The following is a 21324-nucleotide window of genomic DNA, read 5'->3' as shown; positions in this document are numbered from 1 at the left end:
TTCCAAAAAACGATTTTTACCAACAGACACAATTCTATGATAACAAGGCTTAGGCCACTAAAATGTGACATCTGGTCAATCTTGCTGTATGCTTCAGAAACATGGACTGGAAACACCAGAACTCCAAAGAAACTTTGAAGCAACAGAAATGCGGTTTCTTAGAAGAATGCTGAAAATATCATATAGAGATAGGGTAACTAATGAGATAATTCTCCAACGTGCCCATACAAAAAGGTCTTTAATAAGAACTTTAAGTGAGTGGAAACTTAAAATACTGCAAAATTAAATGGGACCAATTCCAAAGGGGGGTGGGGTGGGTGAGTCAGGGACTTTGTGAGGGAGCCCTAACTCCATCCTCCTCATTCCTCATTCCCCTTTTCCCTTCTCACTCCCCTCCCTCACACTCCACTGCATGTGTCTGTGTGTGAGAGACGGCCTGCGCAGTCGCACTCCATCAACGATGTGCTCTCCCTCCCAACACACTCGCACTCCTCTGTACACAACAATCCTCACCAGCTCAGAAGATCCAAAAATCTTATACCCTCCCTCCTGCACCAATTCCTTAGCCATGTGTTAAACGGTATAATCTTCCGATTCTTGGCACGTGGCACAGATGACAGTCCTGAGATCACAGCCCTGGATAAGCCGCCCTTTAACTTAGCAGCTCACTCCCCGAACTCCCTTTGCAGAACCTCGTTACTCGACCAGACCATATATCAGAACCTTGCATGCAGGAGACCACATGCCATCCTGGAATCTCATTCTCACCCACAGGACGTCCTATCAGTTCCCTGAAGGAATGAATAACCTCTGACCACAGCTCGCCTCTTCTCCACCCTTCCCTCCTCAGTCTCAGAGCCAGACTAAGTGCCAGAGACCCTTCTGCTGTGACCTTACTTTACGTGGTCATCCCCACCATCCCTGACAGGATCTAAATTGATATCTGTGTTGTTCAGGGGGATGGACACAGGGGTAAACTGCTCTTGCTGTTTCCCCCTTCCCTTCCTGACAGTCACCCAGTTTCCTGTGCCGTGCTTCTTGGATGCAACTACCTCTCAAATGTCCTACCTATCACCCCTTCAGCCTCCCGAATAATCTGGAGTTCATCCAGTTCCAGCTGCAACTCCTGAATGTGGATTGTTTGGAACTGAAGCTGGATGCCCTTCTCACAGGTGTAGTTATCAGGGACACAGGAGGGTCCCCTGCCTTCCCACATCCCGCAAAGGAGCTTTCCACTATCCCGCCTGGCATCTCCACTGTTACAACTGAACAAATGAAAAGGGGGCAAAAAAAAATTCTACCTTTGGCATGATTTTGCCTTCTCTGACTGAAGGCTCTCCTCACTGAAACCTAAAGAGCTAAAGCAGTGAAGTCTCCGCTCTGACTCTGTCCACTCCAACAGTGACCGCTCCACTTGCTCCTGCCTGACTTGTTCTTGATAATCAACCCTAAATACAGATTGGCCACTGCTGAAAGCTCAAAAATAACCTGCCCTGAATCACTGCCTTTAATACTCGGTCGGTGAACCTGAGTGAATTACGTCCTCTCAAGCGTCTGATCTCTCCGATTATCGATGGGTCAAAGCTCGGTAGGGCGACACAAGGATGAATGACTGATCGAAACCCATCCCACAGTCTGAGCAGGTGACCACCCTCCCCACAGTGTGAACCCACCACTGTCTCTGCAGTGTGGATCAGTGTGTCAATGCCTTCCCACAGTCTGAGCAGATCAACGTCCTCTCACTGCTGAAATCAGTCTGGTGTGTCAGTAGGTAAGATGAAAGTGTGATTTCATTCCCAGTCTGAACAGATGTGATGACTGAGTGAATTCCTTCCCACAGTCTGAACAGTTGAGCAGTTTCTCCCCAGTGTGAACTCGCTGATGTTCATTCAATTGAGATGTATTTGTGAATCCATTCCCACATTCAGAACAGGTGAGTGGCCAGTGTGAATTTGTTGATGTTCTTTAAAGTCTGAGGACCGATTGAATTCTTTCCCGCAATCTGGGCAGGTGAACAGTTTCTCCCTGGTGTGAATTTGGCTGTGCTTCACAAGGCTGGTTGACCGAGTGAATCCCTTCCCACATTCAGAACACCTGAATGGGTTCTCCCCAGTGTGAATTGGGTAGTGCCTCACAAGTTTGGATGAGTCAGTGAATCCCTTCCCACAATCTGAGCAGATGAACGGTTTCTCCCCGGTGTGAATTCGGCAGTGCTTCACAAGGTGGGATGAGTTAGTGAATCCCTTCCCACATTCAGAGCAGATGAATGGTTTCTCCCCAGTGTGAATTCGTTGATGTATTTTAACATCTGATGACCGAGTGAATCCCTTCCCACATTCAGAGCACGTGAATGGCTTCTCCCCAGTGTGAATTTGGTAGTGTTTCACAAGTGTGTCTGATTCTTTGAATCTCCTCCCACATTCAGAGCAGCTGAATGGTTTCTCCCCAGTGTGAACTCGCTGATGTTCAATCAGTTGATATGACCGAGCAAATCCCTTCCCACATTCTGAGCAAGTGAATGGCCTCTCCCCAGTGTGAACGCGGTAGTGCCTCACAAGGTTGGATGACCAAGTGAATCTCTTCCCACATGCAGAGCACACGAATGGCCACTCCCCAGTGTGAATTCGCCGATGCACCTCCAGTTGAGATGACTGAGTGAATCCCTTCCCACAGTCTGAGCAGGTCAATGGCATCTTCTCAGTGTGAACTCGCTGGTGTGTCTGTGGGTAGGCTGTGAGTGAATCCCTTCCCACACTGAGAGAAGGAGAATGATATCTCACTGCAATTGAAGAACTGATCTTCAGTGAACAAATGCTGGTGTTTTCTCAGCACCCCGGCTCCAGTAGATAACACTGAGTTAGAAAAGAAAACTTCACTTCAGACAGAAAGCACATTTCCAGCTGGGATGAGATACTTCTTCATTTCCAAGGATCGACAACAGATGTGTTGGTCTTGCAAAGAAAATATTTGGTCACTCCTTATATATCCGGTCAGAGAGAGCAAAACTGACATGTTGAGATTCCCTTGCACAACTGTTCTGCCATTTCAGACCTGTAAGAATAATTGAAAGGACATCAATGCGTGAAGAACAATTATTCAGGTAAGATTTTAGTCTGTGGTGAGAACATAAGAAATTGGAGCACGAGAACGTCATCTGACCCATCTCCACCAACCTGCCTTTACTCCATCGCCCTTAATCTCCCTACTATGGAAAAATCTATCCAACTTTGTCTCAAATACATTTACTGAGGAAGCCTCCAGTGCTTCATTGGGCAGAGGAATCCACATATTCACCACCCTCAGGGAAAAGCAGTTCCTCCACATCTCCATCCCAAATGCCCTGAATCTTGAGGTGATGTCCTCTAGTTCTAGTCTCACATACCAGTGGAAACAACTTTCCTGCCTCTATCTTATCTATCCCTGTCATAATTTTACATGTTTCTATAAGATCTTCACTCAATTTGAGCTCTGGCATTACTGAGTTCAACTCAAGTTGAGATATACTGCAGGTGACTGTGGGAAGTGAGGGAGGAGATTGCTGAGCATCTGGCGATGATCTTTGTATCATCAATAGGGATGGGAGAAGCACCCGAGGATTGTTCAAGAAAGGGAGTAGAGGTAACCCAGGAAATTATAGACCAGTGAGTCTTGCATCAGTCGTGGGCAATTTGTTGGAGAAGATCCTAAGCGGGAGGACTTATGAGCATCAGATTAGGGGTAGTCAGCATGGCTTTGTCAAGGGCAGGTCATGCCTTACCAACCTGACTGAACTCTTTGGGGATGTAACATTGATGAAGGTAGAACATTGGATGTAGTGTACGTGGTTTTCAGTAAGACTTTTGATAAGTTTCCCCATACGAGGCTCATTGAGAAAGTAACGAGGAAGGACCCAAGGAGACCTGCTTTGTGGATCCAGAACTAGCTTGGCCACAGGGTGGTTGTTGATGGTTTGTGTTCTGCATGGAGGATGGTGAACAGTGAGATTCTGCAGCGATCTGTTCTGGGACCCCTCCTCTTTGTGAATTTTTTAAATGACCTTGATGAGGAGTAGAAGGGTGTGTTTGTAAGTTTGTTGATGACACAAATGTAGTGGGTACTGTGGGTTGTCTGAATGGTTGTCACAGTAGAGCGTGACATCGATAGGATGTAGAACTGGACTGAGAATTGGCAGATGGAGTTCAACCTGGTGGTTCATTTTGGTAGGTCTAATTTGAAGACAGAATACAATATTAATGATAGGACTCTTGGCAGTTTGGAGGATCAGTGAGGTCTTGCAGTCCATGTCAATAGTACATGCAAAGCTGCTGTGCAGGTTGACAATGTTTTTAAGAAAGCCTTCATCAACCATAGGACTGAATTCAAAAGCGGTGAGGTACTGTTACAGATATATAAGGCTTTCATTGAACCCCACTTTTGTACAGTGTTCAATTCTGATCATCTCACTACAGGAAGTATGTGGATACTCTGGAAAGGGTGCAGAGGAGAGTTGTAAAAGATGATGAAAGGCATTGATCGTCTGGATAGCCAGAGGTTTTTTCTCAGTGCTGAGCTAGCTAACATGCAGGGGCAGAGTTTTAAGATGCATGTAAGTAGGTACAAGGGGGATACCAGAGGTAAGTTTTTCAAAGGTAGAGGCGGATAGAATCAGGGTCTTTTCAGACACTGTTAGGTGCCTACATGGAGCTTAGAATAATAGAGGTCTATGTGGAAGTCAAACTCTAGACAGTTTCAAGAGTAGGTTTTATGGTCAGCATGATATTGTGGGCCGAAGGGCCTGTAATATATTGCAGACTTCTGTTTCTATGTTTAGATATGAACTCCTCATCTTCTAACATGTCACGGATCAGGCATCCTGACTGACCAACAAATTCCCTGACTGTATTCCCTCTGTATGAGAATAGGCTATTTCTGCCTTCAATCAACCTGTGTCTTGGCTCAATTTGTCCTGATTTTTGGTATCATTTCAAGTGCTGGTCATGCTCCACAACACAACAAAGTGAACTTGTTACTACATGTCGGATCCTGGAGATTTTCTAATTACTGGGATCCCCTCCCACCCCCAGCTGATTGACAGTGATGAACCCATCGATGGCAATGACTATGAAGGGGTGGGCAGTAGTTATTCTCATTGGAATGGGGCACCTTTGTGATGTGCAAGCTACAAGTCACTTGTCATCGAGAACAAGGTGTTTCATATCGTTATTTACACAGAGAACTAAAGCTGACGGGAGGATTTCTTTTAGCCATACAGCACTAATTTACACTTCCACTGACTGGACAGTATATTTTTGTTCCGAGGTACTGATCCTCGGATTGGCATGGCTGGGGGTCGCAGTATTTGGGCATATTCTAAGGGGACAATGCTGGTAGTGTCACCCATGGATGACTCTTTACCCAGCAGACACCAAGAACAAGTAAGCTGTCTATCTTTAAAGCCTTTAAAGATGGTGATCGGTTGGAGCTTAAGAGTTCAGAAGGAACTCAGAGTACAGATAAGGGGGGCAAAGGAGCAGTATAGGAGGAAGCTAGAACAAAAGCTGCAGAAAAAAAGCATGAAGGAGGTGTGGGATGGGATGAAGATCATCACCGGATGCGGTGCAAAGCGGGGGGCAAACATAAGTGGAGATGTGGAGAAAGCGAACCAGCTGAACAACTTCTTCAATAGGTTCGACAGCACAATCTCATCCTCACCGCAGAATTCCACACCAGGCTTACTTCCCTCACAGGAAAATAGCCACTCACAGGAGACCTTGCCCACGCCCAGGATTACGGCTGCACAGGTGGAAGGTCAACTGAGGAAGATCTGTACCAGCAAGGCGGCGGGACCGGATGGAGTTTCCCCACGATTACTGAGGGCCTGTGCGACTGAGCTGGGAGAACCACTACAGCGCATCTTCAACATGAGCCTGGAGCAGAGAAGAGTACCCAGACAGTGGAAAACATCCTGTATTGTCCCGGTACCGAAGAAACCACAACCAAAGGAGTTGAATGACTTCAGACCTGTTGCCTTGACGTCGCACGTGATGAAGACCATGGAGCGGCTGATAATACAGAATCTGAGGCCACAAACCAGGCACGCCCGGGATCCTCTTCAGTTTGCGTATAAGGAGAAGGTGGGAGTGGAGGATGCTATCACGTATTTGCAGCACAAATCCCTCTCTCACCTAGATGGGGTCAGTGGTGCTGTGAGGATTACATTCCTGGACTTCTCTAGTGCCTTTAACACCATCCAGCCCAAGATCTTAAGGCACAAACTAACGGAGATGGGAGTAGACTCTCACATGGTGGATTGGATAGTGGACTACCTGACAGAGAGACCTCAGTATGTGCGGTTGAGAGACTGTAGGTCTGACACGGTGGTCAGCAGCACAGGAGCGCCGCAGGGGACCGTGCTCTCTCCAGTCCTGTTCACCCTGTACACATCAGACTTCCAATATAGCTCGGAGTCCTGCCATGTGCAGAAGTTCGCTGACGACACGGCCATAGTGTGGTGTGTCAGGAATGGACAGGAGGAGGAGTATAGGAAACTGATACAGGACTTTGTGATATGGTGCAACTCAAACTACCTGCGTCTCAATATCACCAAGACCAAGGAGATGGTGGTGGACTTTAGGAGACCTAGGCCTCATATGGAGCCAGTGATCATTAATGGAGAATGTGTGGAGCAGGTTAAGACCTACAAGTATCTGGGAGTACAGTTAGACGAGAAGCTAGACTGGACTGCCAACACAGATGCCTTGTGCAGGAAGGCACAGAGTCGACTGTACTTCCTTAGAAGGTTGGCGTCATTCAATGTCTGTAGTGAGATGCTGAAGATGTTCTATAGGTCAGTTGTGGAGAGCGCCCTCTTCTTTGTGGTGGCGTGTTGGGGAGGCAGCATTAAGAAGAGGGACGCCTCACATCTTAATAAGCTGGTAAGGAAGGCGGGCTCTGTCGTGGGCAAAGTACTGGAGAGTATAACATCGGTAGCTGAGCGAAGGGCGCTGAGTAGGCTACGGTCAATTATGAAAAACCCTGAACATCCTCTACATAGCACCATCCAGAGACAGAGAAGCAGTTTCAGCGACAGGTTGCTATCGATGCAATGCTCCTCAGACAGGAAGAAGAGGTCAATACTCCCCAATGCCATTAGGCTTTACAATTCAACCGCCAGGAGTAAGGTATGTTAAAGTGCCGGGGTTGATTGTATTTAATGTATTTAAGTAAACTACTTAAGAACTTTTTAAAAGCTATTATTAATGCTTTTTGAGATAGTGATTTAGATGCATATCATATTTTTACTGAGTTAAGTATGGTATGTAATTAGTTTTGCTACAACAAGTGTATGGGACATTGGAAAAAATGTTGAATTTCCCCATGGGGATGAATAAAGTATCTATCTATCTATTCGCCATCTAAGGACCCAGCAATGCGCATGCGCCACAGAAATGGCGGCGCCGCCAGCTCTCAATCAGCCGTAAACTCCCCGTCACTCGGGTAAATCGTGGGGCTGGGACTGTTCTGAGGTGCCGGACCTGTGGGGACGGAGCTCATAGTAATGTTCCTTCAATCGCGGTGCAGACGCCGGTGATTAAGCTCCCACCCGCGGCCCCGCTCCTACCTGCGTCCGATCCCTGCGAGCCTCTCATCTACTGAGCGCATGCGCAATATTCGCGACGGGCTGTGACGCCCACGCATGCGCATTTGTTTAAATAGGATTTTAAAAAAAATCTGCAGATGTGGAAATCCAAAGCAACACCCACAAAATGCTGGAGGAACTCAGGGGGGCAGAAAACAACGATGGAGGGGAGAGAACAGTCGGCGTTTCAGACAGAGACCCTTCTTCAGGACTGGAAAGGAAGGGAGGGAGAAAGAATGTGAGGTGGAGGGGAGGTGATACATCAGATTGGTCAGGCCTGAAGTAAAGAGCTGGGAAAATTGATGAAAGAGATAAAGGACTGCAGAATAATCATGATGATGTTGATAATAATAAATAAATACATTATTGATCCCGAGTGGGGAATTCTTTCGTTACAGCAGCGACATTCAGGAACACAATTAGCAGTGTGCAGACTTTACTAAAAATAAACCGGGAATAATAATATACACAATAATACTGCACCAATGCGTAATAATAATAATGTATGTAATAAAAATACAGAGACTGTTGATCTCCGAAGTGTGTTCTCCTGTCGCAGAAAGATGAACTGTTGAAAATGCGTATTGCCGTTGATCCCAAAGATTTTCTGTAAAGGCGTCAAATGTTATGGGGAGAAGGCAGGAGAACGAGGTTGAGAAGGAAGATAAAAGACACTGGCACTGTCAAGCACAGACGGATGGGACAGACTCAGACAGGGGTTCTTGTTTGGCACGGAGCTGTGGGGCTGAACACCGGTTCATTTTCCACTCTCGGACCTTCACTGAGACCATTTCTCATCAGTACATGTTTTACTTGGAAGTTTCTGGCCTTAACTTATTTTTAATTCATCTCAGAACAATTCTCAACAAAATCTTTATTAGGTGAATCTTAAGACAGATTGTTCTATAATTTTCGCAGTCAATAATTCCAGGAATTCTTGGCAGAGCTATAAGTACAGATTTCAAGCGATCATCAGGCAATACAGCAGACTCATATATGCCATTAAACAGTTCAAAAAGAATATCTATGCCCAGATCTTCTAGGGCTTGTAAACTGAGGTTTCCTCAAGTCCAGTGGCTTTACCACGTTTCATGCTTTACATTGCTTTAGTTTTTTCTTCTTTGGTAATAGGTGGGCCAGAATTAGGGTGTTTAATATCTGGGGGTTCCCCTCTATTATCCTCAGGCAGCTGCTCTATATACTGAATCCTCCTCCCACATACTTCATCTGGATCTGTCTGCTGATCTTATGCATTCTGTAGAGGAGGTTTTCTTAATTCCATAATTTCTTTAATTTTCTTGTCCATTCCTTTGCCGTTGTTAATATGGCCTTCTGCTTCATTGCATTTTTGATTTAACCATTCTTCCTTTGCAATATTGCACACTTGTCTGTTTAGCTCTCTGAATTGCACTTCATTATTCTTCACTAACCTTCTTTGTTCCATCAGATGTAGAATTTCTTGGGTTATCCACCCCTTGTTGGTGTGTTGTGTTTCTTGTATTTGGATTATCTCCCCTGCTGCTTGTTGTATAGCATATTTAAATCTGTCCCAAATAGGTGTTGTTTCGTTTTCATTGATGTGTTCTTCTACAGCTGTCTTGAATTGTTGCTAAGTATGCCATCTTTTTTAAGTTCTCCCAACAACGACTTCTCTTTTTTCCACGTTTCAGTTTCTTTAATTTTGTTTTGATGGTAGCTATTACTGGATGGTAATCTGAACAACAGTCTACTCCTGAGTAGGATTCAGAATTTGTGATATTATTTCTAAAGGGTTCATTGATGGTAATGAAATCCATTTGATTCTTTGTTCTATCTCCAGGGCTAATCCAAGGACATAATTTAAGTGGATGGTTTTTATACCAAGTATTAGTGATCACTTGGTTGTATCTGACACACCAGTCAGTAAACCTTTCTCCGTTTTCAATTTCCTCCCCAGCCCAAAGGGTCCTATAATATTATCAACCGTTTTCTGTCCAACTTTGGCGTTAAAATCTCCCATGACTAGTTTTATATCCTGAGATTTACATTGCCCTGTCGAGATCTTCATAAAACTTGTTGTTATCCTGTTCGTCCCCATCATTTGTTGGTGCGTAGGCTTGGATTATGCTAATGTTAAAATGGTTAACCCTTAATTTAACTAAAAGCAGCGATCGGAAATCGCCCAATATGGCATAAGACATTTTGATACTTTGTATTATTTCAAATTCTCACTAAACACTGACGGAAGGGAAGAACAACTACTTCACAATTCATATTGGAACCAAACGGCGGTGGTAAAAACTGATAATAATATAAGTAGTTGGACTAAAATTTAAAGAGGATTTAGACAGAGACGCGTTGCCTCATTGGAATTTTAAAATATCTATAGTGAAATGATTCTCAGAGAAATAGAAGACCTAGATGGGATAAAAATTTGAGGTGTTAACATCAGCAATATAAGATATGCGGACGATACCACCCTAATAGCAAGTGCTACAGAAGACCTACAAATCCTCCTAGGCAAAGTAATGCAAACAAGTGCAGATTCTGGTCTAACCATCAACTGTAAAAAACAAAAGTATGGTAACATCGAAACAGCAGGATACTCCCAACGGCAAGTTGTACATCAGTAACCAAGAGGTTGAACAAAACGCCAGCTTTAATTACCTTGGTAGCTTTATATTGTTACTTGTTATTCGTTATTCAAATAACAAGCCATAGGTAACAAAGGGCTTTAAGGACATCCTGAACACTAAAAAGAGGGCGTTTGGAGATGGAAATAGGGAGGAGCTGAGGACAATACAGAGGGACCTGAAAGCCAAGTTCAGGGAGGTTAAAGACAGGTATAGGAGGAAGCTTGAGTGGAAACTCCAGCAGAACAACATGAGAGAGGTCTGGAGTGGGATGAGGACCATCACTGGGTTCCGGCAAACTAGCAACAGAGGAGCTGAAGGCAGTGTGGACAGGGCCAACAAACTTAACCTGTTCTTCAACAGATTTGACACTGTGGCCTCTGCCCATCCCCCACGATTCATCTGTTGTCGGCCCCCAACCAACACATACTCCACTCTCCCCTCCTACCCCTCCTCACAGCCTCCCACCCTGCTCTCATGACGACATCCCTCCCCCACCTGAAACCACCATGATGGGCTTCAGAGCTGAACAGGTGAGAAGACATCTGAAACCTCTCCACCCACAAGCAAGGCTGCAGGCCCGGATGGTGTCAGCCCCAGGGTGCTCAAAGCCTGTGCCCCCCAGCTATTTGGGGTTCTACACCATGTCTTCAACCTGAGCCTGAGTCTCCAGAGGGTTCCTGTGCTGTTGAAGCCGTCCTGCCTCGTCCCTGTACCGAAGGCACCGTGCCCCAGTGGCTCCAATGACTACAGACCGGTGGCATTGACCTCCCACATCATGAAGACCCTGGAGAGACTTGTTCTAGAGCAGCTCCGACCTATGGTTAGGCCACACTTAGACCCGCTCCAGTTTGCCTATCAGCCCCGACTAGGATTTGAGGAAGCCATCATGTACCTGCTGAACCGTGTCTACGCCCACCTGGACAAGCCGGCGAGCACTGTGATGCTCATGTCTTTTGACTTCTCCAATGCGTTCAACACCATCCGCCCTGCTCTGCTGGGTGAGAAGCTGACAGTGATGCAGGTGGATGCTTCCCTGGTGTCATGGATTATTGATTACCTGACTGGCAGACCACAGTACGTGCGCTTGCAACACTGTGTGTCAGACAGAGTGGTCAGCAGCACTGGGGCCTCCACAGGGGACTGTTCTGTCTCCCTTTCTCTTCAGCATCTACACCTCGGACTTCAACCACTGCACAGAGTCTTGCCATCTTCAGAAGTTTTCTGATGACTCTGCTATAGTTGGATGCATCAGCAAGGGAGATTAGGCTGAGTACAGGGCTACGGTGGGAAACTTTGTTACATGGTGCAAGCAGAATCATCTGCAGCTTAATGTGAAAAAGACTAAGGAGCTGGTGGTGGACCTGAGGAGGGCCAAGGCACCGGTGACCCGTTTCCATCAAAAGGGTCAGTGTGGATATGGTGGAGGAATACAAGTACCTGGGGATACGAATTGACAATAAACTGGACTGGTCAAAGAACACTGAGGTTGTCTACAAGAAGGGTCAGAGCCGTCTCTATTTCCTGAGGAGACTGAGGTCCTTTAACATCTGCCGGACGATGCTGAAGATGTTCTCCGAGTCTGTGGTGGCCAGTGCTATTATGTTTGCTGTTGTGTACTGGGGCAGCAGGCTGAGGGTAGCAGACACCAACAGAATCAGCAAACTCATTCGTAAGGCCAGTGATTTTGTGGGGGTGGAACTGGACTCTCTGACGGTGGTGTCTGAAAAGAGGATGCTGTCCAGATTGCATGCCATCTTGGACAATGTCTCCCATCCACTCCATAATGTACTGGTTAGGCACAGGAGTACATTCAGCCAGAGACTCATTTCACCGAGATGCATAGGAAGTCATTTCTTCCTGTGGCCATCAAACTTTGCAACTCCTCCCTCGGAATGTCAGCCACTCTGAGCCAATAGGCTGGTCCTGGACTTATTTCCACTTGGCATAATTTACTTAATATTATTTCATTACTTGGGTTTTATTTTGCTATATTTCTACTCTATTCTTGGTTGGTGCAACTGTAACAAAAACCAATTTCCCTCGGGATCAATAATGTATGTCTGTCTATCTGTCTATATCACAAGATGCTGGAAGTAAAGAAGAAATAAAAAGTAGAATTGGTATTACCAAAACCAACTTCCACAAAACGATTTTTACCAGCAGACACAATTCTATAACAGGGTTTAGGCTACTAAAATGTGACATCTGGTCAATCTTGCTGTATGCTTCAGAAACATGGACTGGAAACACCAGAACTCCAAAGAAACTTCGAAGTAACAGAAATGCGGTTTCTTAGAAGAATGCTGAAAATATCATATAGAGATAGGGTAACTAATGAGACAATGCTCCAACGTGCCCATACAAAAAGCTCTTTAATAAGAACTTTAAGTGAGTGGAAACTTAAAGTACTGCAAAATTAAATGGGACCAATTCCAAAGGGGGTGGGGTGGGTGAGTCTGGGACTTTGTGAAGGAGCCCTAACTCCATCCTCCTCATTCCTCATTCCCCTTTTCCCTTCTCACTCCCTGTGTGTGAGAGACTGTTTGCGCAGTCGCACTCCATCAACGATGTGCTCTCCCCCCCCCCTCAACACACTCACACTCCTCTGTACACAGCAGGCCTCACCAGCTCAGAAGATCCAAAAATCTTATACACTCCCTCCTGCACCAACTCCTTAGCCATGTGTTAAACGGTATAATCTTCCGATTCCTGGCACGTGGCACAGATGACAGTCCTGAGATCACAGCTCTGGATGAGCTGCCATTTAACTTCGCAGCTCACTCCCTGAACTCCCTTTGCAGAACCTCGTTACTCGACCAGATCATATATCAGAACCTTGCATGCAGGAGACCACATGCCATCCTGGAATCTCATTCTCACCCACAGGACGTCCTATCAGTTCCCTGAAGGAATGAATAACCTCTGACCACAGCTCGCCTCTTCTCCACCCTTCCCTCCTCAGTCTCAGAGCCAGACTAAGTGCCAGAGACCCTTCTGCTGTGACCTTCCTTTACTTGGTCATCCCCACCATCCCTGACTGTACCTAAAGTGATATCTGTGTTGTTCAGGGGGATGGACACAGGGGTAAACTGCTCTCGCTGTTTCCCACTTTACCCTTCCTGACTGTTACCCAGTTTCCTGTGCCGTGCTTCTTGGATGCAACTACCTCTCAAATGTCCTACCTATCACCCCTTCAACCTCCCGAATGATCTGGAGTTCATCCAGTTCCAGCTGCAACTCCTGAATGTGGATTGTTTGGAACTGAAGCTGGATGCCCTTCTCGCAGGTGTAGTTATCAGGGACACAGGAGGGACCCCTGCCTTCCCACATCCCGCAAGAGGAGCTTTCCATTAGCCTGCCTGACATCTCCACTGTTCTGAGCAAATGAAAAGGGGGCAAAAAAATTCTACCTTTGGCATGATTTTGCCTTCTCTGACTGAAGGCGCTCCTCACTGAAACCTAAAGAGCTAAAGCAGCGAAGTCTCCACTCTGACTCTGTCCACTCCAACAGTGACCGCTCTACTTGCTCCTGCCTGACTTGTTCTTGATAATCAACCCTAAATATAGATTGGCCACTGCTGAAAGCTCAAAAATAACCTGCCCTGAACCACTGCCTTTAATACTCGGTCGGTGAACCTGAGTGAATTACGTCCTCTCAAGCATCTGATCTCTCCGATTATCGATAGGTCGAAGCTTGGTAGGGCGACACAAGGATGAATGACTGATCGAAACCCATCCCACAGTCTGAGCAGGTGACCACCCTCCCCACAGTGTGAACCCACCACTGTCTCTGCAGTGTGGATCAGTGTGTGAATGCCTTCCCACAGTCTGAGCAGGTGACCACCCTCCCCACAGTGTGAACCCACCACTGTCTCTGCAGTGTGGATCAGTGTGTGAATGCCTTCCCACAGTCTGAGCAGGTGACCACCCTCCCCACAGTGTGAACCCACCACTGTCTCTGCAGTGTGGATCAGTGTGTGAATGCCTTCCCACAGTCTGAGCAGGTGATCACCCTCCCCACAGTGTGAACCCACCACTGTCTCTGCAGTGTGGATCAGTGTGTGAATGCCTTCCCACAGTCTGAGCAGGTGACCACCCTCCCCACAGTGTGAACCCGTCACTGTCTCTGCAGTGTGGATCAGTGTGTGAATGCCTTCCCACAGTCTGAGCAGGTGACCACCCTCCCCACAGTGTGAATCCACCACTGTCTCTGCAGTGTGGATCAGTGTGTGAATGCCTTCCCACAGTCTGAGCAGGTGACCACCCTCACCACAGTGTGAATTCACCACTGTCTCTGCAGTGTGGATCAGTGTGTGAATGCCTTCCCACAGTCTGAGCAGGTCAACATCCTCTCACTGCTGAAAACAGTCCGGTGTGTCGGTAGGTGAGATGAAAGTGTGAATCCCTTCTGACAATCTGAGGAAGGTGAACAGTTTCTCCCGAGTGTGAACTAACTGATGCTCCTTCAGTTGAGATGGCTGAATGAATCCCTTCCCACATTCAGAGCAGTCGAATAACTTCTACTCACTGTGAACCTGTTGATGTTTTTTAAAATGAGGTGATTGAGTGAATCCCTTCCCACATTCAGAGCAGTCGAATAACTTCTGCTCACTGTGAACCTGTTGATGTTTTTTAAAATGAGATGATTGAGTGAATCCCTTCCCACATTCAGAGCAGATGAACGGCCTTTCCCCAGTGTGAACAAACCGGTGTCTCTGCAGCATGGATGACTGAGTGAATCCCTTCCCACATTCGGAGCAAGTGAATGGCCTGTCCCACGCGTGGACTAACTGATGGGTCAGCAGAGAAGATGACTGGGAGAATCCCTTCCCACAGTCGGAGCAGGTGAACGGCCTATCTCCAGTGTGAACTCGCTAGTATGTCTGTAGCATGGATGACAGAGTGAATGCCTTCCCACAGTCTGAGCAGGTGAACGGCCTCTCCCCAGTGTGAAGCCGCTGGTGTTCCAGTAGGTGAGATGATCGACTGAATCTTGTCCCACATTCAGAGCAGCAGAACGGCTTCTCCCCAGTGTGAACTTGCTGGTGGGTGTCTCTGTAGCATGCATGACCGAGTGAAAGCGTTCCCACAATCTGAGCAGGTGGACAGCCTCTCCCCAGTGTGAATTCTGTTGTGCTTCAAAAATGTAGATGACCGAGTGAATCCCTTCCCACATTCAGAGCAGCTGAATGGTTTCTCCCCAGTGTGAACTCGCTGCTGTACCTTCAGTTGAGAAGACCAAGTGAATTTATTCCCACAGTCAGAGCACGTGAAAGGCCTCTGCCTTGTGTGGACTAACTGGTGTCTCAGTAGGTGTGCTGACTGAGTGAATCCCTTCCCACAGTCGGAACAGGTGAATGGCCTCTCCCCAGTGTGAACTCACTGTTGTCTATGTAGTGTGGATGAGCGAGTGAATCCCTTCCCACGTTCAGAGCATGTGAATGGCCACTCCCCAGTGTGAACTGACTGGTGTGTCAGTAGGTGAGATGACTGAGTGAATCCCTTCCCACAGTCTAAGCACGTGAATGGCCTCTCCTCAGTGTGAACTCGCTGTTGTCTCTGTAGTGTGGATGAGCGAGTGAATCCCTTCCAATCATCTGAGCAGGTGAACGGCATCTTCTCAGAATGAACTCGCTGGTGTTCGTTCAGTTGAGATGATTGAGTGAATCTTTTCCCACATTCAGAGCAGGTGAATGGCTGTGTGTGAACCTGCTGGTGTCACAGTTGAGTGTGTGAATGCCTTCCCACCGTCTGAGCAGGTGACCACCCTCCCCACAGTGTGAACCCACCACTGTCTGTGCAGTATGGATCAGTGTGTGAATGCCCTCCCACAGTCTGAGCAGGTGACCACCCTCCCCACAGTGTGAACCCACAACTGTCTCTGCAGTGTGGATCAGTGTGTGAACGCCCTCCCACAGTCTGAGCAGGTGACCACCCTCCCCACAGTGTGAACCCACCACTGTCTCTGCAGTGTGGATCAGTGTGTGAATGCCTTCCCACAGTCTGAGCAGGTGACCACCCTCCCCACAGTGTGAACCCACCACTGTCTCTGCAGTGTGGATCAGTGTGTCAATGCCTTCCTACAGTCTGAGCAGATCAACGTCCTCTCACTGCTGAAATCAGTCTGGTGTGTCGGTAGGTGAGATGAAAGTGTGATTTCATTCCCAGTCTGAACAGATGTGATGACTGAGTGAATTCCTCCCCACAGTCTGAGCAGTTGAGCAGTTTCTCCCCAGTGTGAACTCGCTGATGTTCATTCAATTGAGATGTATTTGTGAATCCATTCCCACATTCAGAACAGGTGAGTGGCCAGTGTGAATTTGTTGATGTTCTTTAAAGTCTGAGGACCGAGTGAATTCTTTCCCGCAATCTGGGCAGGTGAACAGTTTCTCCCTGGTGTGAATTTGGCTGTGCTTCACAAGGCTGGTTGACCGAGTGAATCCCTTCCCACATTCAGAACATCTGAATGGCTTCTCCCCAGTGTGAATTGGGTAGTGCCTCACAAGTTTGGATGAGTCAGTGAATCCCTTCCCACAATCTGAGCAGATGAACGGTTTCTCCCCGGTGTGAATTCGGCAGTGCTTCACAAGGTGGGATGAGTTAGTGAATCCCTTCCCACATTCAGAGCAGATGAATGGTTTCTCCCCAGTGTGAATTCGTTGATGTATTTTAACATCTGATGACCGAGTGAATCCCTTCCCACATTCAGAGCACGTGAATGGCTTCTCCCCAGTGTGAATTTGGTAGTGTTTCACAAGTGTGTCTGATTCTTTGAATCTCCTCCCACATTCAGAGCAGCTGAATGGTTTCTCCCCAGTGTGAACTCGCTGATGTTCAATCAGTTGATATGACCGAGCAAATCCCTTCCCACATTCTGAGCAAGTGAATGGCCTCTCCCCAGTGTGAACGCGGTAGTGCCTCACAAGGTTGGATGACCAAGTGAATCTCTTCCCACATGCAGAGCACACGAATGGCCACTCCCCAGTGTGAATTCGCCGATGTACCTCCAGTTGAGATGACTGAGTGAATCCCTTCCCACAGTCTGAGCAGGTCAATGGCATCTTCTCAGTGTGAACTCGCTGGTGTGTCTGTGGGTAGGCTGTGAGTGAATCCCTTCCCACACTGAGAGAAGGAGAATGATATCTCACTGCAATTGAAGAACTGATCTTCAGTGAACAACTGCTGGTGTTTTCTCAGCACCCCGGCTCCAGTAGATAACACTGAGTTAGAAAAGAAAACTTCACTTCAGACAGAAAACACATTTCCAGCTGGGATGAGATACTTTTTCATTTCCAAGGATCGACAACAGATGTGTTGGTCTTGCAAAGAAAATATTTGGTCACTCCTTATATATCCGGTCAGAGAGAGCAAAACTGACATGTTGAGATTCCCTTGCACAACTGTTCTGCCATTTCAGACCTGTAAGAATAATTGAAAGGACATCAGTGGGTGAAGAACAATTATTCAGGTGAGATTTTAGTCTGTGGTCAGAACATAAGAAATTGGAGCACGAGAACGTCATCTGGCCCATCTCCACCAACCTGCCTTTACTCCATCGCCCTTAATCTCCCTACTATGGAAAAATCTATCCAACTTTGTCTCAAATACATTTACTGAGGAACCCTCCAGTGCTTCATTGGGCAGAGGAATCCACATATTCACCACCCTCAGGGAAAAGCAGTTCCTCCTCATCTCCATCCCAAATGCCCTGAATCTTGAGGTGATGTCCTCTACTTCTAGTCTCACCTACCAGTGGAAACAACTTTCCTGCCTCTATCTTATCTATCCCTGTCATAATTTTACATGTTTCTATAAGATCTTCACTCAATTTGAGCTCTGGCATTACTGAGTTCAACTCAAGTTGAGATATACTGCAGGTGACTGTGGGAAGCGAGGGAGGAGATTGCTGAGCATCTGGTGATGATCTTTGTCTCATCAATAGGGATGGGAGAAGTACCCGAGGATTGTTTAACAAACGGAAAAAAGGTAACCCAGGAAATTATAGACCAGTGAGTCTTGCATCAGTCGTGGGCAATTTGTTGGAGAAGATCCTAAGCGGGAGGACTTATGAGCATCAGATTAGCGGTAGTCAGCATGGCTTTGTCAAGGGCAGGTTAAGCCTTACCAACCTGATTGAACTCTTTGGGGATGTAACATTGCTGAAGGTGGAACATTGGATGTAGTGTACGTGGTTTTCAGTAAGACTTTTGATAAGGTTCCCCATACGAGGCTCATTGAGAAAGTAACGAGGAAGGACCCAAGGAGAGCTGCTTTGTGGATCCAGAACTGGCTTGGCCACAGGGTGGTTGTTGATGGTTTGTATTCTGCATGGAGGATGGTGAACAGTGATATTCTGCAGCGATCTGTTCTGGGACCCCTCCTCTTTGTGAATTTTAAAAATGACCTTGATGAGGAGTAGAAGGGTGTGTTTGTAAGTTTGTCGATGACACAAATGTAGTGGGTACTGTGGGTTGTCTGAATGGTTGTCACAGTAGAGCAGTTACATCGATAGGATGTAGAACTGGACAGAGAATTGGCAGATTGAGTTCAACCTGGTGGTTCATTTTGGTAGGTCTAATTTGAAGACAGAATACAATACTAATGATAGGACTCTTGGCAGTTTGGAGGATCAGCGAGATCTTGCGGTCCGTGTCAATAGTACATGCAAAGCTGCTGTGCAGGTTGACAATGTTTTTAAGAAGGCCTTCATCAACCATGGGACTGAGTTCAAAAGCGGTGAGGTACTGTTACAGATTTATAAGGCCTTCATTGGACCCCACTTTTAGTACTGTGTTCAATTCTGATTATCTCACTACAGGAAGAATGTGGATACTCTGGAAAGGGTTCAGAGGAGAGTTGTATAGGATGATGAGAGGCATTGATCAAGCAGATAGCCAGAGGTTTTTTCTCAGGGCTGAGCTAGCTAACATGCAAGGGCAGAGTTTTAAGATGCATGTAAGTAGGTACAAGGGGGATACGAGAGGTAAGTTTTTCAAAGGTAGAGGCGGATACAATCAGGGTCTTTTCAGACACTGTTAGGAGCCTACATGGAGCTTAGAATAATAGAGGTCTATGTGGTAGTCAAACTCTAGACAGTTTCAAGAGTAGGTTTTATGGTCGGCATGACATTGTGGGCCGAAGGGCCTGTAATATATTGCAGACTTCTGTTTCTATGTTTAGATATGAACTCCTCATCTTCTAACAAGTCACGGATCAGGCATCCTGACTGACCAACAAATTCTCTGACTGTATTCCCTCTGTATGAGAGTAGGCTATTTCTGCCTTCAATCAACCTGTGTCTTGGCTCAATTTGTCCTGATTTTTGGTTTCATTTCAAGCGCTGGTCATGCTCCACAACACAACAAAGTGAACTTGTTACTACATGTCGGATCCTGGAGATTTTCTAATTACTGGGATCCCCTCCCACCCCCAGCTGATTGACAGTGATGAACCCATCGATGGCAATGACTATGAAGGGGTGGGCAGTAGTTATTCTCATTGGAATGGGGCACCTTTGTGATGTGCAAGCTACAAGTCACTTGTCATCGAGAACAAGGTGTTTCATATCGTTATTTACACAGAGAACTAAAGCTGACGGGAGGATTTCTTTTAGCCATACAGCACTAATTTACATTTCCACTGACTGGACAGTCTATTTTTGTTCCGAGGTACTGATCCTCGGATTGGCATGACTGGAGGTCGAAGTATTTGGGCATATTCTAAGGGGACAATGCTGGTAGTGTCACCCATGGCTGACTCTTTACCCAGCAGACACCAAGAACAAGTAAGCTGTCCATCCGCCATCTAAGGACCCAGCAATGCGCATGCGCCGCAGAAATGGCGGCGCCGCCAGCTCTCAATCAGCCGTAAACTCCCCGTCACTCGGGAAAATCGTGCGGCTGGGACTGTCCTGAGGTGCCGGACCAGTGGGGACGGAGCTCATAGTAATGTTCCTTCAATCGCGGTGCAAACGCCGGTGATTAAGCTCCCACCCGCGGCCCCGCTCCTACCTGCGTCCTATCCCAGCGAGCCTCTCATCTACTTGGCGCATGCGCAGTATTCGCGACGGTCTGTGACGCCCACGCATGCGCATTTGTTTAAATAGGATTTAAAAAAAAATCTGCAGATGCGGAAATCCAAAGCAACACCCACAAAATGCTGGAGGAACTCAGGGGGGCAGAAAGCAACGATGGAGGGGAGAGAACAGTCGGCGTTTCAGACAGAGACCCTTCTTCAGGACTGGAAAGGAAGGGAGGGAGAAAGAATGTGGGGTGGAGGGGAGGTGATACATCAGATTAGTCGGGCGTGAAGTAAAGAGCTGGGAAAATTGATGAAAGAGATAAAGGACTGCAGAATAATCATGATGATGTTGATAATAATAAATAAATACATTATTGATCCCGAGTGGGGAATTCTTTCGTTACAGCAGCGACATTCAGGAACACAATTAGCAGTGTGCAGACTTTACTAAAAATAAACCGGGAATAATAATATACACAATAATACTGCACCAATGCGTAATAATAATAATGTATGTAATAAAAATACAGAGACTGTTGATCTCCGAAGTGTGTTCTCCTGTCGCAGAAAGATGAACTGTTGAAAATGCGTATTGCCGTTGATCCCAAAGATTTTCTGTAAAGGCGTCAAATGTTATGGGGAGAAGGCAGGAGAACGAGGTTGAGAAGGAAGATAAAAGACACTGGCACTGTCAAGCACAGACGGATGGGACAGACTCAGACAGGGGTTCTTGTTTGGCACGGAGCTGTGGGGCTGAACACCGGTTCATTTTCCACTCTCGGACCTTCACTGAGACCATTTCTCATCAGTACATGTTTTACTTGGAAGTTTCTGGCCTTAACTTATTTTTAATTCATCTCAGAACAATTCTCAACAAAATCTTTATTAGGTGAATCTTAAGACAGATTGTTCTATAATTTTCGCAGTCAATAATTCCAGGAATTCTTGGCAGAGCTATAAGTACAGATTTCAAGCGATCATCAGGCAATACAGCAGACTCATATATGCAATTAAACAGTTCAAAAAGAATATCTATGCCCAGATCTTCTAGGGCTTGTAAACTGAGGTTTC

General features: G+C 46.5%; 1 protein-coding gene and 1 pseudogene across 1 annotated transcript in view; both read right to left on the bottom strand.

Annotated features, from left to right (window-relative positions):
• LOC140716735 (uncharacterized) overlaps positions 1–2837 on the bottom strand; it is a 37879-nt gene extending 35042 nt beyond the window's left edge. Inside the window, exon 1 of the mRNA XM_073029542.1 lies at positions 1923–2837. Coding sequence (XP_072885643.1) covers positions 1923–2693 — 771 coding nt within the window. The 5' untranslated portion in view covers positions 2694–2837. The remainder of the gene's footprint in view (positions 1–1922) is intronic.
• Positions 2838–14753: 11916 nt separating this feature from the next.
• LOC140716734 (uncharacterized) lies at positions 14754–17294 on the bottom strand (annotated as a pseudogene).
• Between the last annotated feature and the right edge of the window lie 4030 nt (positions 17295–21324).

The sequence above is a fragment of the Hemitrygon akajei genome, chromosome 26 (genome assembly GCF_048418815.1).
Source record: "Hemitrygon akajei chromosome 26, sHemAka1.3, whole genome shotgun sequence".
NCBI classification, from domain to species: domain Eukaryota; kingdom Metazoa; phylum Chordata; class Chondrichthyes; order Myliobatiformes; family Dasyatidae; genus Hemitrygon; species Hemitrygon akajei.
The sequence above is the reverse complement of the archived record's forward strand: the minus strand, read 5'-3'. Positions and strand labels throughout refer to the sequence as shown.